At 34.6% G+C, this 19,944-nt stretch overlaps 1 protein-coding gene and 1 pseudogene across 1 annotated transcript; both read right to left on the bottom strand.

The window, feature by feature from the left end:
- Nucleotides 1-1,207: 1,207 nt before the first annotated feature.
- On the bottom strand, nt 1,208-2,124 carry LOC119525329 (annotated as a pseudogene).
- Nucleotides 2,125-14,812: 12,688 nt separating this feature from the next.
- Nucleotides 14,813-19,390, bottom strand: LOC119525328 (olfactory receptor 7A10-like). Its single transcript, XM_037824005.1, has 2 exons — nt 19,333-19,390; nt 14,813-15,408 (listed from the first exon to the last, which is right to left on the bottom strand). Exons 1-2 carry the CDS (start codon nt 19,388-19,390, stop codon nt 14,813-14,815), a joined length of 654 nt encoding a protein of 217 aa, XP_037679933.1.
- Nucleotides 19,391-19,944: the final 554 nt, after the last annotated feature.

The following is a 19,944-nucleotide window of genomic DNA, read 5'->3' as shown; positions in this document are numbered from 1 at the left end:
ATATATGTATATGTATATATTTATTTGCAACATAAGAGGCATAAATGGTTAATAAAAGAGAAAGGGAAAATCAGTGCTAAGGAATGGAGCATTATTCAAATATCTCAACAATAAAGCTTACCCTGGTTGCTTTGACTGTGCATCAAATTTGAGTGTGAATTTCTTGGCATCAGTAAGTTACATGATTTCATTATCAGAAAAGAACATAATATTTTTTCAGAAAAATAAATGGCAGACATCCTTAGAAGTTAACTCTAAAATAAATTTTTTGTGGAGAAGCCTTCCTTTCATGTAAGACTCAGTGGCTACATGAACAGTGCTCTTCATAGCAGCTTTATAACTAATAAAAAGGAATATATTTCCATGATTATTTCTTGAAATCAGGATAAAACATTAGATAAACTACATTTCAGCAGGTGATTCTGCAGAAGATAAGCTAACAGTCCATATATAAAGCTTCTCAGTTTCCTAATATGGTCAGATATGCACTGTAGAGAACCTAGAGAGGAGGAGACAAAATCCTTCTCTTTTAGATGATCTTCCCTAATTGGCATTTCCTTCAGGCAGGCTTGATTGGTGCAGGCATCTTGTGGTTGTTCTCTCTCTCAAGGCCTGAAATGATGCAATAATGAGGAGGGAAATGTGCTACCAGTAATCAAACACAGCCTAAAGTTCTGTATGTCAAAACAATGTTGTATTTGTTCAAAAGGGAGAAAACCACAGACATATAATGAAGGGTTCAGAAACAGAATTAATTATAGCTATGAATTTATTATATTAAAAATGACAAAAGGAGACTGTGAAAAACAAGGAATATTCTATAAATGCTGTTGGATAACAAAGATAACCATGGCCAGCTGAAAAGAGATGAATCTTTATTGTGTTTACCAGAAACTTAGAAAAAGAGAAGTGGAACAACAAAGTGGAAGATTATATAAAGTTTCTGATTACAAACACAATTAAACTAGAATATCAGTAATCATCAGTGAGTTTAATGTGAGGAACTAAAAAATATTTAATTTAGAGTGGAAAAGCTGGATAGCTGAGGGTTGTAGTGCTCCTGACACTATTAGAGAAAGAATGAGTGTTGCTTGTTCACTGAATAAGGTAAATTACATGGTATATTGTGATCTAAAATCTGACTACATGAATGATGCAGAGATTCTTCAGGTCCTCTATTTCTTGTAGGAAAAACATGAGTTAATAGTTAGGAAGGCTTATTGCCTCCAGAATATGTTTTATACCATAATCCATGCTGATTGTTCCTCTTTGGCCTTAACAAAATGATATAACAGTTTGGGGCAAAGATGCAGCCTAATAATCCAGCACTGGAGGCCAAGATGGAGAAAATCTCCACAGCCACCATGACCTTCCCCTTGGTGTTGTGGTAGTCAGGGAGGAAAGTGACCCAAACACTGCAGAGACCAACACGCTGAAGGTCAAGAACTTGGCTTCATTAAAGGTGTCAGCATGTTCCTGGCCATGAAAGCCACAGTGAAGCTCCCCAGGGCCAAGCAGCCCAGGTACCCCAGGACACAGTAGAAGGCAGTGACTGAGCCTTTGTTGCACTCAATGATGATATAGCCAGGCTCAGAGTGTGCATCTTTGTCAATGAAAGGGGCAGGGGTTCCCAGCCAGACTCTACAGAGAGTCACCTGGATAAGGGAGCAGATGGGAATAACAGAGTTGGATGCCCCTGACACCAACCACTGTCTCATCCTTCTCCTTGGTGCAGTGGCCTTGGATGCCAGAACCACAGTGATGGTTTTGGCCAAGACAGTGGAAAGAGCCAGTGAAAACAATTCCAAATGCCATTTGTAAGAAGATGCAGGTGGCTGTATTAGGATGACTGATGAAGAGTAAGGAGCAGAGGAAGCACAGGAGGAGGGAGATGAGCAGGACATAGCTGAGAGCCCTGTTGTTGGCCTTGACTATGGGAGTGTCTTGGTTCTTCACAAAGACCCCAAGAATAACAGCAGTGAGGAAAGAGAAGCAAAAAGCTGTACAAACCAGAGCCATCCCCAAAGGGTCACCATAAGCCAGAAATATCACAGCTTTTTGGAGACAGTGAGTTCTATCACTATTTGCATACTGATTATCAGGACACTTCACACACTGATCCATATCTGGGGAGAAATGCAAAGTGCCATCAGCCCAGGTTCAGTAATTTTCTCTTACTCACAGGAGCCCTAATGAATATCATTGGACAGTTTTAGCCAAATCTCCCTAGCTTGCATTAACTCAGTTTTCCAATCTGCTTGGTTTTCTTTCCCCCAACTTTCTCTTAAACCTCTGACCCTTTTTTTAAGACTTTTAGACCCTCATTTGGTTACCTGTTGCATTTTTCATTCCACTGTTCAGCTTTCATTCTTTTCTTTTTAAAATATGTATTGGCACAAAATATACACACATAAATGGCAGGAATCATATTTGTATTGATTGTTGAATTATGAGGAAGTGAAAACATGTCTAACCCCTCACAGGCCAAGGAGTAGAACATAAACTGCCTCTTAGAAGCCCCTTCCCTAACACTTCAAATCATTAGTCCCTCCCACATCTCCAAGAAGTGACCTTCCAGGTTTCTAACACCATAGATTAATTCTGCTTGTGTCCTTTTGCTCATATTATATTTGTGAGAATCATCCCTGATACTCCATATACATATAGTTAATTCATATTTTAAATATATACTTTTTGTTATTTTCTTTTTACAAACATACCATGCCCTACAAACACACATTTCCCCTTCCCTCTGTCTTCATCCCTAGTAACCCCGTTTCTGTTTCTGGGGTTTTATTATTTCTAGATATTTCTTACAAGTGACTTTATAAAATATTTGTCACTTTGTGGCTTGCCTATTTCAATGAGAGTAATGTTTACAACATTCTTCTATGTAGCATCACATCTCAGAAATTCCTTTCTACTTGTCATCAATTAATATTCCATTGTTTTGTTTATCCATTCCTTTGTTGATGGACACTTGGGATATTTCCACCTGTTGGTGATTGAGAATAATACTGCTATAAACTCTGTTCAAATTATCTGAGAGTCTGTTTTCTCCTTGTTTGCTAATATGCATAGAAGAGGAATTGCCAGGACATATGGTAATTCTATATACAACTTTTCAAAGAACTGCCATACTGCTTTCCCTAGAGGCTGCACTATTTTACACTTCCACTAATAACACACTAGAGTTCCAATTTCTCCATATTTCCAACAATTTTTATTTTGCATTTTTAAGATGTAGTAATGTTTATGGGTGTCAAGTTTTGTATAATCCATTCACTTATATTGCTGGATAGAATTCAATTATATTAGCACATCATCTTGTATTTACCCATTTTACTGGTGATGGACATTTGAATTGTTTATGAGTTTTAGTTGTTACTAAAAGTGGTGCTATGAGCTTCTTTGTAAGTCTAGTAAAAATAAGATGCTATATTGCTGGGTCTTATAATAAGCAAATATTCCCCTTTGCAGGTAATGCCATACCATTTTCAAAATGCCTACACCAATTTACACTCCATCAAGCAATAGAATTCCAGTTGTTTCATATTCTCTCCAGCACTTGCACACAATGTCTGTTGAATTTTAGATAATTTGGTGATATTTTGAGCTATTTCACTATGATATTTATTTGCAATTTCCTTATGACTAATTAATCTGAGCCCTGTTTCATATGAGAATTTTGCATTTGGAAATGTTTTTGAGTAAGAACTTTCTATATATTCTAGATGTGAATTCTTATTGTTAAAATATGTTTTTATTATTTTATTCCACCAGTGGCTTGACCTTTCATGCTGAACAGAAAGCAGTAGTTTATTATAGTTACATTTAGTAAACTTTCCCTCTAAGGCTGAAGCTATATCTGTTTTAAGAAATTTTTCCCTTCCCACCTTCCCAAGTTGAAAATACTCTTCTTTCAGTTTCTTTCTTTTTTTTTTTTTTTTTTATAACATGTCTCATATCGATCAGTCCAAATGTGACCAGTTTGTTTCTGGACTTGCCAATTGTCTCCTTTTATTTTCTTTTTTAACCTTATGCTGAAACTACATTACTGTGATTTTTAAAAACTTGAAACAGGTAGCATAAGTACTTCCACTCCATTCTTTGTCTTCAGTTTTGTCTTAGCTATGCTTTTCTTCTTTTACCATATTCTTATGAATTTTATGTTATATTTGCAAAAAAAAAAATGTGGTACTTATAGCAATTGCATTGTATCAGTACAGCCATTTGGATAATACTATCATCTTTAAATTCTTGCATGTTTTCATCCATGAGCATGGTTTATCCCTCCTTTTATTTCACTCTTCTTAAAATTTTTCTCAATGTTCTTCTATAACTTTATGAGCAGAATCTTACAAACTTTATTTAGTTTTATTTACAGGCATTTCATACTTTCAAGATGTTGTATATATCATCATTTAAATTTTCACTTTAGAATGCCTTATAATTAGCATACATAAATTTTAAAGTTTGGATATTAACCTTATATTCAGACCACTAAACTCAGTTTATCAAATCTTCCAGATTTTATACTTACAAAATATTATCACCTGTAAATAGAGACAGTTTTATTTCATACTTTTCAGTGGCTATTCCTTTCAATTCTTTTCCTGCCAATATTCCATTGGGCAGGGCATCTAATGTAGTGTCTGGTAGAATTGGTAATATTGAGCATTTTTTTTTCTCATTTTTGATCTCTCTGTCCTGAAATTCTTTCAATATTGCACCATAAAATATTATGTTTGCTCTAGTTTTCAGTAAGTGTCCTTTTTGGGATCAAGATTTCTCCCTTCTCTTCCTAATTTGATAATAGTTGTTTTCATTGTTTTTTGTTTTAAAATCATGAATGAGTTTTGAATTTTATTAAATGTTTTCCTGCATTTTTTGATATGATTATTCCTCCTTTTCAGGAGGCTCATGTAATGAATTGCATTGCATGAACATAACTGGCTCATGATACAGACTCCAAATACTTGCAATATATTTGGAATGTGGACTATTTTAGGATATTTGAGTTTATGTTCAAAAATGTTTGTTCAAAAATTTCAATAAAAATGCATTAATAAAAGATAGCCTATAAATTTCCATTTTTTAATGATCTTGCCAGATTTTGGTACCAATGTTAAGCTCTTCTCATAAAATGAATTGAGAAGTTTTCCATTTTTTCCTATGGGCTGGAAGAGTTTGTATAAATTGGTAATTTTTTTCCACAAAAGTTTGGTAGAATTCTCTAGTGAAGCCATTGGTCACAATAAAAATTTATGAGGACTTTTCTTCTAGGGATTCAGTATCCATAGTAGATATTAAACTTTACAGATATTTTGAATGTAATTTTATTGAGATATATTCACACACCAAATAATAGATGCAAAACATGCAATCAATTGTTCACAGTATCATCAAATAGTTGTGCATTCATCACCATAAGGAATTTTAGAACATTTTCATTACTACAAAACAAAAAATAAAGGAACACACAAAACATCCTATACCTCTTATCCCCCTATTATTTATACTTTTGTCTTTATTTTATTATTCATCTACCTATACACTGGATAATTGGAGGATAGGTCACAAAGTAAAGTATTCACAATCACACAGTCACATAATAAAAGCTATATATTTATACAATCATCATCAAGTATCAAGTTTACTGGATTATACAGTTCAATAGATTCAGGTATTTCATTCTAGCTGTTCTAATACATAAAAAACTAAAAATGGATATCTATATAATGCATAAGAATAACCTCTAGAATGACCTCTTGACTGTATTTGAAATCTCTTAGCCACTGAAACTTTGTTTCATTTCTCTTCACTATTTGTCAAGAAAGTTTTCTCAATTCCAGAATGCCAGGGCCAGACTCATCCTTGGGAGTCATGTCCCATGTTGCCAGGGAGATTTACAAACACTGGGAGTCATGTCTGATGTAGGGATGAGGGCAGAATGTTTACCTGCAGAGTTAGACTAGAGAGAGGGACCACATCTGAGCAACAAATGATATTTTCTTTGGGCACAATTATAATTAGGCTTAGCTTCTCCTTTGCAGGAATAAGTTTCATAAGAACAAGCCCCAGGATTGACAGGTTGGTGCATTAAACTGGACTCTATAATACTGGCAAGAATATCTGGAATTAACCTGGTGGGGAGGTTTAATATTTCCACATTTTCCCAAGTCCCTGAATGGGACTTTGCAAATACTTTTTATTTTCTGCACAAAATTCTCTGGGATGTCTTAGGGTAATTCATTAACCTATATAGAATAAGAGGATCTCATTCCTTATTCTGGGGTTCATGTAATTATGTTGGTTAAATAAGCTGACCATGCAGGTTAAATTAGATAATGTACTACAGAAATTATAAATGTTGTACTAAATAAACTTCTCTTAAAAACTAGTAAAACTTAGGAATAGATGTTACTACTGTAAAATCCCAGGGAAATGCAGAGCTTTTCAGAGCCTCTACAGACCCTCTCCCAGGCCTATTTGAGGTGGTCTACACCCCTCCATGGATACACTGCCCTGTTTTGGCTGAGAAATATGGTGACCCAACTGTCAAAGCAGTGCCCTAATACAAACCCAGGTCCTCCTGGCCAACAGAATGCAGAGCACTCCTGGGCCAGCTGCTGCCTGGGACAGTTGAACCTCTTAGTCCCCAGCACAAGGTCTTTCCATGTGGGAACCTGGAAATCACCAGACACATTGTGCCCACAGTGGAGTCTCAGCAAAGTTGCAGAGTGCCCAGCCCCCACCCTGGTCTTGGTGCCTTCCAGTGCCCATAGAGACCTGTAGCCTTGAGTGGATTGTTAACTGATAAGGTCCCAGCACAGCAGCCTGATGCAGAAAGGGAGAGTTGGGGCTGTGGGTATGAGGAAGCCCAGGAGTGCCATATGCTGGAAAGTCATTAAAGTGCAATCTGGAAAAGTCTCTTTCTGCCCAGCCTCTAATAGTATTCTGAAAAGTGTTGCATTTCCTGAATGAGACCCCAATCCTTGTATGGCTGGGAATTACTGATAAACCAAGTGCCAAAATACATATTCAATGGTAACCAAAGCAACTATAAAACCTAAGATGAGTGAAGGAAATCAACTTCCAAACAAACTTTATCAAGATTATCCAATGCCAAGAAACTAGGAAAAAAATCACAGAGCATGTGAAGAAGCAAGAAGATCTAGCCAACCCAAGTGACCAAATTAAAAGGCCAGAGGAGATACAGAATTTGAAACCAATAATCAACATATTCCAACAAATCTCCTAAATAATTTCAACAACATAGCTAAAGAGATAAACAAAATCAAGAAGACACTAGAAGAGTATAAACAAGAATTTGAAAGAATATATTTAAAAATAGCAGATTTTCTGGAAATGAAAGATACTGTAGCACAAATTAAAAACATTCTAGAGACACAGAACAGCAGATTTGAAGAGGCAGAAGAAAGAATAAGTGAATTAGAGCATTGAGAAACTGACTTCAAATGAACAGAACAAATGACAGAAAAGATGGAAAAGTTCAAATTGTTTCTAAGGGAAATGATTGACAGCACAAAGTACACCACAAATAAAAGAATCATTGGTATCCCAGACAGACAAGAGAAGACTAAAAGTTTGCAAAGTTTATTTCCAGAGATAATTGGGTAAAACTTCCCAAGACTTACAGTAAACATAAATATGCAAATAAAAAAGCACAATGACCTGAAAAAATGAATAAATCCAAATAGGTCCACAACAAGACACATAATAACCTGACTGTGCCATGCTGAAGAGAAGCAGAGAGCACTGAAGGCAGCAAGAAATATGTGAATCACCACATACAAGGGAAGCCATATAGATTATGCACTAACTACTCATTGGGCACTATGGAGGTAAGAAAGCTGTAGTATGATATGCTTAAGGTTCTGAAAGTGAAAAATTGCCAGCCAAATATTCTTTATACAACAAAGCCTTCCTTCAAAATTGAGAGAGATTTAAAAATTTTCACAGATAAATAAATTATGAGAGAAGTTGTTAACAAGAGACATGCTCTACAGTTATGTTAACTGAGAAAGAAAGACAGTTGAGAGAGGTCTGGATGAGGGTACAGAACTGAAGTGTATTAGTAAAGGTAATTTAGAGGATAAAAGAGACAGAGAAAAAATAGATCATACAAATAAAAACTAAAGGATAAGATGGTTGAATCATGAACTAACCACGCTAATAACTTTGAACATTAATGGATTAAACTTCTCAATCAAAAGACACACATGGGCAGAATGGATTAAAAATAAGATCCATATATATGCTGTTTACAAGAGACTTATCTTAGATACAAATAGGTTGAAAGTGAAAGGATGGAAAAAGATATTTTAGACAAGTAGTAACTAAAAAAACTGGGGTAGATATATTAATATCAGACAAAATAGACTTTACATGTATAGATATAAGAAATGGTAAGGGCCCTATATATTAATAAAGGTAAATTCACCAAGAAGGAATAACAATCATAAATGATTATGCACCCAATCAAGGAGCTTCAAAGAATGTGAGGGAAACACTGGCAAAACTGAGGAAGCAATAGACATTTCTACAATAATAGTGGGAGACTTCAACACAATATTCTCTTCTGTAGATAGAACAACCATACAGAAGATCAATAAGGAAATAGAGAACCTTAACAATGTGATAAATGAATTAGCCCTAACTGACATATATGGATTGCTACACCACAAAAGACCAAGATATATAGTCTTCTCATGTGCTCATGGAATATTCTCCAGGGTAGATCATATACTGGGGGCACAAAACAGGTCTTAATAATATTTAAAATGATTGAAATTGTTCAAAGTACTTTCTCTGATCATATGAATCAGAAATCAGAATCAGAATGAAGCTAGAAATCGGTAACTGCTGAAGAGACAAACTTTCACAAATATATGGAGGTTAAACAATACACTATTAAACAATCAGTTGGTCAAAGAAGAAATTGCAAGAGAAAATGAAATATCTTGAGACATATGAAAATGGGAATACAAAATATCAAAACCTATGGGAAGCAGCAAGGCAGGGTTAAGCCTATATTGAAAAGGGAGAAACGGCTAAAGCCAAAGACCTAACTGAACAACTGAACAAACTAGAGGAAGAGCAGCAAACTAACCCTAAAACAAGTAGAAAACAAGGAATAACAAAGATTAAAGCAAAAATAAATTAATTGGAGAACAAAAAAGCAATATAGAGAATGAATAAAACCAAAAAATAGTTCTTTGAGAACATGAACAAGATTGACAAACACTTAGCTAGACCAACAAAGTAAAAAAGAGACATGATGCAAAAAATAAATTTAGAAATGAGAAGAGGGTCATCACCTTGGACTCCAAAGAAATAAAAAATATTATAAGAGGATAATATGAAAAACAAAATACTTGCAAATTTAATCCCTTCACATTAAAAGACTTATACACTAAGACCAAATTGGGTATATTCAAAACAAGAAAATCAATCAATCTAATACAACACATCAACAAATTGAAAAGGAAAATCACATGATCATCTCAATTGGTGCAGAAATCTCATTCATCAGAATTCAGCACACTTTCTTCATAAAAACATTTCAAAAGGTCAGAATCAAAGGAAATATCCCCAATATGATAAAGGGCATATATGAAAAACCCACAGCCATCTCATACTCGACAGTGAGAGGCTAAATTTTGGAATGAGACCATGATGGCCCCATAACCACTGTTATTCAGTATTTTTCAAAAGTTCTACCTAGAGCAATTAAGCAAGGAAAAGAAATAAAAGGTATCCAAATCAGAATGGAAGACACAGAACTCTCATTTTCTGCATATGACATGATCCTCTATTTTGAAAATCCAGATAAATCTATGACAAAGCTACTTGAGCTAATAAACAATTTCAGGAAAATGATGGGATACAAGATTAATGTGCAAAAATAGGTAGTGTTTCTACACACTAGTGAACTAACCAAAGTGGCAATTAAGAAAAACATTCCATTCACAAGAACAATTAAAAGAATCAAGTATATTGGAGTAATTTTAATGAAAGATGTAAAGGATGTTTACACAGAAAACTACCAACCATTGCTATAAAAAGTCAAAGAAAACCTAAATAAGTGGAAAGACATTCCATGTTCATGGATAGGAAGGCTAAATGTCATTAAGATATCAATTCTACTCAAATTGATCTACAGATTCAATGCAATAGCCATCAATACTGATCAAAATTTCAATATCAATCACAATTTCAGACTTATAAAAGTAGTTATTAAATTTATTTAGAAGGGAAAGGGGCCTTGAATAGCCAAATATTCTACAAAAGATGAATGAGGTAGGAGAATTTACACCTCTAGATATTAAAGCTTATTATAAAGCCAAAGTGGTCAAAACTGCATAGTATTTGCACAAAGACAGATCACTGATCAGGGGAAATGAACTGAGAGTTCAGATGTGGACCCTCAGATCTATCTTTCACAATCAATCTATTTATGTCTTTATGTATGTTTGCCTCTTGTAAAATGTATATTTGGATAATGCTTTTTTACTTATTCTGCCAAACATTGTCTTTTGACTGGAGAGTTTAAGGCATTTCCATACAGAATTATTACTAATAAGACAAGACAAAATTTAGTCATTTGCTTATTTGTATCTTTTACATTTTACACTCCTTTTGTTATTTATTTCCTCTAATGCTGCCTTACTTGTGTATGTATGATCTATTATAGTGATGCAAGTTAATCCACTTCCCATTTCCTTTTCTGGGTGTATTTTAGATATTTTCTTTGTGGTCACACTGGGGTTTGTATTTAACATCCAAAATCTATAATACAATAGTTTGATGACACTATAAAGGTATCAGCAGGAAGATACCTTCTCAGAAGAAAGGCCAGTGGCATCTTGGGTTCCTCTGTAACATGGCTGTCATCAAATGTTCATTTGCTTCCAGGTTCCATTACCTTCAGCCTCTGATTCCAGTGGCTCTGTTTCTCAGCTGTCTCTGTCTCTGGGTATTTCTCTCTCCATAAATTTCTGTTCTCTCTGGGCTTTTCTTTGTCTTTTATCTTCTCATAGAGGACTCCAGTAGAGAAGTAACACCCACAAAAACTTGTTTCTTTGAGATCAATAAAATAAAAGACCCTTAGCTAGACTGACAAAGACTAAAAGAGAGAAAATGCAAATAAAATCAGAAATGAGATTGTGGGCATTACCACAGATCCTAAAGAAATCAAAATGATAAGGGGATACTATGAAGAACTGTATGCCAGCAAACTAGACAAAAAAGATGAAATGGACAAATTCCTTGAAACACATGACCAACATTCACTGACTTAAGAAGAACTAGAAGACCTCAATAGAGCAGGGACAAGTCAAGTGATCGAAGCAGCTATCAAAAACCAATGAACAGAGAAAATCCAAGGCTATATGACTTCACAGGTAAATTTTACCAACCATTCCTGCTCAACTCTTCCCAAAAAATGAAGAAGGAACACAATCTAACTCATTCTTTGATGCCAACATCACCCAAATACCAAAGATGAAGATACTGTAACAAGAAAAGAAAACTATAGATCAATCTCCTCAATGAATATTATGCCAATATCCTCAACAAAGTACTTGCAAATTGAATCAAAAAGCATATTAAAAGAATTGTACACCATGAGAAACTGGGTTTAATTCCAGGTATACAAGGATAGTTCAGCACAAGAAATCAATTAATGTAATATATCACATTAAAAAATTAAAAGGGTAAAACACATTATCATTTCAATTAATGCAGAAAAGACATTTGACAAAATTCAGCATTCTTTCAGGATAAAAACACTGCAAGGTAGGAATCAAAGGAAACTTCCTCAACATGATAAAGGGCATATATGGAAAACCCACTGGTAACATCATACTCAGTGGTGAGAGACTGACAGCTTTCTGTTTAAGAGTGGGAGCAAGACAAGGATACCCACTGTCACCATGGTTATTGAACATTGGGCTAGTTGTTCCAGCTAGAGCCATTAGGACAAAAAGAAACAAAATTATCCAAATTGGAAGAGAAGAAGAACAACTTTCAATGTTTGCAAATGGCATGATCCCATATTTAGAAAATCCTAAGGAAAACACCTCAGAGCTACTGAACCAAATAAAATAAGTTCAGCAAAGTGGTGGGATACAAGATAGACATGCAACAATTAATGGTGATTCTATACACTATGCATGAGCTACCTGAAATGGTAATCATGAAAGAACTCAATTTACAATTAAAACTAGAAGAAGCAGATACCTAGGGATGAAATTAACCAAGATGTAAAGATCTTGTACATAGAAAACTAAAAAATATTGCTAAAAGAAATCAAATAACATCTAAATAAATGGAAAGAAATCCCAAGTTCATGGATTGGAAGTCTAAATTTCATTAAAATGTCAATTCTACCCAAATGGATCCACAGAATCAGTGTAATACCAATCAAAATTCCAACAGCCTAATTTGCACAAATGAAAACTAATTATAAAATTTATTTGGAAGAGTACCAGGTGTCAAATAGCCAAAAACCTCTTGAAAAAAAAAGAATAAAATGGCAGGACTCAAGCTTCCTGACTTTACAGCATATTCCAAAGCTTTAGTGTTCAAAACAGCCTGGTATTGGCATAAAGATAGGAAATCTGGTCAATAGAATCAAAATGAGTGTTGAGAAATAGACCCCCAGATCTGTGGACAATTGATTTTTGGCAAGGCTCCCAAGTCCATTCTACTGGGACAGAACAGTCCCTTCAGTAAATGTATATCTGTAACCAGAAGAAATAAGGAAGAACCCCGTTTCAAACCCTATAGAAAAATTAACTCATAATGGGACAAAGACCTAGATATAAGAACCAGTACCATAAAACACCCATAAGAAATGTAGGGAAAAATCTTCAAGTTCTAGTGATAAGTAGTTTCTTAGACTTTACAGTAAAAGCACAAAAAATGAAAAAAATAATATATAATTAGGGGCACCACAAAATTAAACACTTCTCTGTTTCAAAGGACTTTGTCAAATAGTGAAAAGGTAATTAACCCAATGACAGAAAATATTTGCAAACCACATACCTGATAAGGGTTTGATATCCTGATTATATAAAGAAATCCTACAATTCAACAATACAAATTCAAAAAACCCAATTAAAAATGGACAACAGACATGAATAGACATTTTCCAAAGAGGAAATACAGATGGTTAAAAAGCACATGAAAAGGTGCTCAACTTCACTAGCTATTGGGAAATGCAAATCAAAACCCCAATGAGATATCATTTCTGTTAAACAGGAAATTACAAGTATTTGAAAGAATATGGAGATTGGAGAACTTATTCACTGCTGGTGGGCATGCAAAGTGGTACAGCCTCTGAGGAGGATTATTTGGTGGTTCCTCAGGAAGCTAAGTGTAGAGTTGCCTTAAGACCTGACAATCCTGCTACTTAGTATATACCCAGAAAAAAATGAAAGCAGGGTTATGAACAGACATTTGCACACCAAGGTTCGTGGCTTAATTTACCATTGCCAAAAGATGGAAACATCTGAAGTGTTCATCAACAGATGAATGGATAAACAAAATACGATATATACATACTATGGAATATTATTTATCAGTAAGAAGGAATGAAGTCCTGAAGCATGCAATGGCATGGATAAACCTTGAGAACTTTATGTTAAGTGAAATAACTCAGACCCAAATTACAAATATTTTATGAACTCACTAGTATGAGCCAATTACAATAAGTAAACTTATAGACATAAAATACATAATATATGTTACAAGAATATAAAATGAATCTAAAGAATGGAGGTTGTTTTCTTAACATGTGCAGAATATTTAACTAGTTTGAATTTTAATGTTTGGAAATGGATAGTGGTGACAATAGCATGTTACTGTGAGAAAAAGTAATGTAGTGAATTGTGTGGGAATGTTGTGGAAAGGGGAATTTTAGAGTCCTACATGTCACCAGAAGGAAAGTTAGAGGATAAAACATGGGAATTTATAATACAATGAATTTTCTGGTGGACAATGACTGGGATTACCTGTAAAAAATTTCAAAAAGTTATTTTATGAACTAGAAAAAATGTGTGACCCTATTACAAGGAGTTAATAATTGAGGAGTATATGGAGAAAAATGCCCCTATTGCAAACTATGGACTATAGTTAGGGGTAATATCTCAATATACTTTCATAAACAGTAAAAATATGGCATGCCTATAATATCAATCAATATTAGGGAGGATAAGGGGTATGGGAGAATTTAGGATTTCTTTTTTATTTCTATATCTATCCTGGAGTAGTTAAAACATTCCAAAATTGATCATGGTGATGTATGCACAACTATGTGGTGATGACTCTGTGAGCCTTTGATTGTAAAATTCAGATGGTTTCTATGATGCATGAATATAAACCAATAAAATTGCATTAAAGTAATAATGGAAATGATAATTATATTAAAATAATGCATTTCCTTGTGCACAGCTGAAAACCTATTTCCAGTTTTCTCAACATTCATCCAAAGTACCAAATGTAATAAAAGAAAAACGTAGAATTCTAGGAAGTAAGCAAATGCAGATTAAATTTATATGCACTAATAAAAATATCAAGATTTATATCTTGTAGTATTTAACCTCTGTTAATCATAAGAAAATTTCTAAACCTGAAATAAATGACCCATATATACAGATAATGATTTTCAACTGGAGAGTTTCTTTAAGGCATGCTTTATGTCCTTGTTTCTAAGACTACGGATAAAGGGGTTCAGTGTGGGAGTGACCACCATGTACATCACTGAGGCTATTGTGCTTCCCCTTCAGTTTTGTGTAACAGCAGAACTAAGATATATTCTAAGAACTGTACTGTAAAACGGGAACACTACAGACAGGTGAGACCCACAAGTGGAAAATGCTTTATACTTGCCTTCAGCTGATGAAATATTCAAAATGGAGGATACAATCTTGGAGTACGAGAAAAGGATCCCAGTGAGTGGAATAACAACCACAAGTCCAGCTGCAAAATACATCACCAGGTCATTGAGGAAAGTGTCAGAACAAGCAAGTTGGACTACCTTATTAAGTTCACAAAAAAAGTGGGGGATTTTGAACTCAGTACAAAAAGACAATTGCAAAACCATTAAGTCTAGTAAAAGAGAGTCAAGAACACTCAATAACCAGGATGCAAGTAGTAGGAGACAACAGAGCTGAGGGTTCATGATGACCATGTAGTGCAGGGGGTGACAGATGGCCACAAAGCGGTCATAGGCCATCACAGCCAGTAAGAAGTTGTCTAGTCCTGCAAAAAGCAGGGAAAAATACATCTGGCTGAGGCAGTTTCTATAATTTATGATTTTGCTCTCTGTCTGGATGTTCACCAGCATATTTGGGACAGTGCTGGAGGTGAGAACACTATCTGTGAAAGGTTAGAGAGGAAGAAATACATGGGTGTGTGGAGGTGGGAGTCAGAGATGATGGCCAGGATGTTGAGCAGGTTCCCAGTGAGAGTCACCAGGTACAGCATCAGGAACATCCCAAAGAGGAGAGGCTGCACTTCTGAATCTTCTGAGAGTCCAAGGAGGATAAATTCTGAAACATCTGTTTGGTTTTCTGATTCCATGTAGCTGATGAAACTGCTGGAAAAGAGCCCAAAGCAAAGAAAATTTAGTCAAAAATAGTGACCTTCAAATTAACTTAAATGCTATTATTTTCATGGTAAACACATTAAATTATTCCTTTCTTATTTACACATAGAGAACTAGGGCACTGTATCTGAAATTGTCATGGAAATCAAGTGTTTTTGCTTGTCTTTGATGCTGTTGCTGACTAGCCATCTTTCTCCATTAGTGTAATCATTTTCCCAAGGCAATAGGTTCCACTACAAAGCTCTTAGACTGTATTTTATTCAACAATTATTTTGACCAGCCATTTAGAACCAAGTGATGAAAAGGTGGGTAATGCATATTGGTGATGGTAGCGCAATAGTTTTAATATCACCATTTTGTACACTTGAAAATGGTTTAATGAGAAATTTTGAGTTGTGTATAGGTTGCTACAAAAAACTTAAAAGATATAGAAAACAAGCAAATAAATAAATTAATCCTTATTTGCGGATGGGAAGATCCAATATTGTTAATATGCCATTCCCTCCCAACATGATCTATACATTCAACTCAATCCTATTCTAAATGACAGCAAATAATTTTGTGGCTATTGATAAATTACTTCTAAAGTTTCTAAGGAAAAGCAAAAGAACTAGAAAGCCTAAACAATTCTGATAAAGAAGAAGTTGCAAGATCTACAATATCTGATTTCAACTCTAACTATAAACATACAACAATCAGTGTTTTGTTGGTGAAATAGACACATAAACTAATATTAGTTAACTCTGACATAGATCCACACAAATGCAATTAACTGGTCTTTCACAATGCAGCAAGGGCCATTCAATGAAGAAAGTATGGTCTTTTCAAAAAATGGTGCTAGAACAACAAGATGCACACATGCAAAATAAAAACAAAGGAACTTCCAAACAGATTGTATCCATTTCACTGAAATTAATTCAGAATGAATCCTACACTTAATAAAATGTAAAGTATAAAACTTCAAGAATAAAACATAGGAGAAAGTCTTTTGGAATCATGTTTTGGTGATGAGCTTTTTGATTTAGTATTCAAAGCATAACAGAAGAAAATGTATACTTTTGACTTTGTTAAAATAGAAATCTGCTCTATGAAAACATTGATAAAAATAAAAAGAAAACCCACAAATTTCAAGAAATTTTTGCAAAACACATATCAGCTAACTGATTTGTATCCAAATAAATGAAGACTTCTTGACACTGAAGACTAAGAAAGCCAACACCAATTTTTTTTAAATGTGCAAACATCTAAACAGAAACCTAGTGAAGAACACATACACTTGTCAAAGATGTATATATTGAAAAAAAGATGCACATTTGTCATTAGAGAATTGCAAAATTATACTGCAATGATACGTCATCACACACCCCTTAGAATACCAAAAAACCTAAACCCTGACAATACAAATAACTGGTGAGGATATGGGGCAATACAGACTCTCATTGTTTGCTAGTGAGAATACAAGATAGTGCAGCCAGAAGACAGTTTTTCAGTTTCTTGTAAAAGTAAACATAGTCTCACCATACAATCCAGCAATTGTGTTCTTAGGTATGCAGCTCAATTGAAAATTTAGCTCCACACAAAAACACACACATGAATGTTTATAGCAGCTTTATTTATAATCTCCAAAATTTGAAAACAAAACCAAGATGTCATTTAATAGGTAAGAGGATTAACACAGCCTGCCATATCCATAGAATGGAATATTATTCAATGGCAAAAATTGCCACCCAGACACAAAAAGTAATGCTTGGATCTTAGATAATTGTTGCTAATTGAAAAAAAAAAAGTCTAAACATACTACATAATTTCAATTATATGACATTCTGCAATTGGAAGAACAATAGAGAACTTAAAATGAGCACTGGATGCTAAGGGATTGGGGAGAGGGAAGGACAGTTGAATAAGTGAAGCATGGAAATTTTTAGAGCAGTGGAACTATTTATGTAATAATATATTTATAGACTCATTTTATGCATTTGTTAAAACACATTGACCTTAAAACACAAATTATGAAGCTTAATATACACAAAGATTTGTTTCAATACCAAGGTAGTGTTAGGATTAAATGCAAAATGTGACAGAACACAACAACTGTATCACAAGTGTATGAAACACCATTACTGGCATGATGAGGGGAAAAGGTGCTGAAACTGTAATATTGGACATGAATGGAGTCTGGAAAATGAAAGCAACAGAAACTGTGTATACATACTGTACTCTGGGGGATAAAGTTTATCCCACCAGGGTGTGGCTTGACAAATATATTACTTCTATAAATTTATGCTAGAATCAAGCAATTAAGTAGATGGGTGGTAGATGAGGGGAATATGTTTCTCACTGTGGAGTGGGAGGTTAAACATAAACAAGGAGAGGAAGCTAGAATGTTCTTTGTGGTAATGCTTTAGAGTTAGACACATCAGCATGAACTCATGTATAGGTTAATACAGACACAGGCAAAAACAATTATAGATATGTGTATATGCACACATTAGTAGGCACACATTCCTTTTCTTACTTTCTCAGCACAGAGGGTTTAAAGGTCCTAATAGAAAGGAGCACAGTTAGTGCCCAGACTTTGATTTTTACACTATCCCTCAAAAATGCTCCTTGGAGAAATGATGACTTAAGGACTGGGGCAAGAAATTGACAAAAGGAGCCTGGAACATCTTGCAGTACCAAAAAATAAGTAGGTGCTAAAATAAAACCTGCAATGATGGGGCTATATCAGAGACATAGGGCAGAGTGGAAAGCAACCCCATGGCCAAAGCTAGAACAAACTGAACAAGAAAGTAAAGCAGAATTGTATCACTAATGGAATAAATGCTTTGAGTACATACAGCTATAAATAAATCATTGAATAAATGAATAAGAAGAAACAAATCTCCCATGCAGAAGAATTCCAATAATTTTGGGAGGTATATCTCTCTCAAGGAGGAGGTATATAATCCCACTCCTATAGTATAGGTTTCACATAGTGACTTCTTTCCAAAGGCGATATATGGAAAGGCAGAGAAATGAGGAACTTTATTGTGGGAAAACCAGGCAAACACTGTTGATCCAAGTGAACATCAAAGGTTGTAAGCCAAATTGCTAGGGTGCACCCTGGGTATGATGTGATGAAAATAGCACTTTATCTCTTGTGCCTTCTTCTGAAAACCCATAATCTCACTCATATCATGACAAAAACATCAAATCCCAAAGGTCATACATTTACAAAAACCTATCTAGCACTCCTCAAAACTGTCCAGTTCAACAAAAACAAGGAGAGTCTGAGAAACTGTCAATGTCACAAAATATCTAAATATTTATGACAAATAAATGTAGGGTAGTATTCATTTGGGAGATGTTAAGAATAAGGGAAAGGATGAGGGTTCTGGAAAATGTCCCTACTGTCCTAACAATTTTTCTGTAAGTCTAACATTGTTTTAAAAATGGTTTATTAAGAAGTAAAATTATTACTGAAATGCAAAATCCTAGGAAACAATGAAATCTGAGCTTCATTTCAGACACAAATACATGCCTTGGACAAGAATATTACTTTACTTAACTCTCACATTCTTCATCCATTAAATCAGAAAAGTGCTAATAATTTCATAGAATAATTGAAAGAATTAAATATAATAATGACTATAAAATGTCTGGCATTTTGTTGGTTTTAATAGAAAATATTTTTATACATTACATTTCAACCTCACACAGATTGATCCCCCACACCTCCATCTCCACTTCCACTGTGCTATTTCCAGCCCTCATTATCTCTTCAGTATTTGAAAACAGAAATTGATCCAGAGTGAGTTTCCACAGGGCAAGTCTTTTCAAGAACATCACCTTCTATTAACTCTACATGGCACTCCAATAACTTCAACCATAAATATCAATCTTGGGGAAAAAAACACAAGGCTCTCTGTGATCTGGCTGCTGTCAACCTGTCCAGGCTAACATTTCACTATTCACTCCTTGTCCCTCATTATTCATTAAATATTAAAAACTACTTTTAAAACCCAACCATACCTACCTTGGACACTTTATGGCCTTAAGACTGTAACTGTGTAACCAAATAAACCCCCTTTTATAAAAGCCAAAAAAAAAAAAAAAAAAAAAAAACCCAACCATACCTTATGTTTATATTGATCCCACATCTGTGTCCCTGTTTTCTCTTCTTGATGTGTTTCTATCCCTTTCTTCATCTAGAATTACTCCAATTCCTCCTTCATGGCTCAGTTCAGTTATGAGGACTATTGTGATCTTTTCAATAACCTGCACAGGTTGAGTCCAAATATTTTGATCCACTTCACCAGGATTTCTGT

The sequence above is a fragment of the Choloepus didactylus genome, assembly GCF_015220235.1.
Source record: "Choloepus didactylus isolate mChoDid1 chromosome 25 unlocalized genomic scaffold, mChoDid1.pri SUPER_25_unloc1, whole genome shotgun sequence".
Classification (NCBI taxonomy): Eukaryota; Metazoa; Chordata; class Mammalia; order Pilosa; family Megalonychidae; genus Choloepus; species Choloepus didactylus.
The sequence above is the reverse complement of the archived record's forward strand: the minus strand, read 5'-3'. Positions and strand labels throughout refer to the sequence as shown.

Coding starts and splice junctions, on each gene's coding strand:
- LOC119525328 (XM_037824005.1), bottom strand. CDS start 19,390: ATGAGGGCTGGAAATAGCACAGTGGAAGTGGAGATGGAGGTGTGGGGG. Junction 15,409..19,332: donor GGTGTGGGGGATCAATCTGT/GTGAGGTTGAAA, acceptor AACCTTTCACAG/ATAGTGTTCTCACCTCCAGC.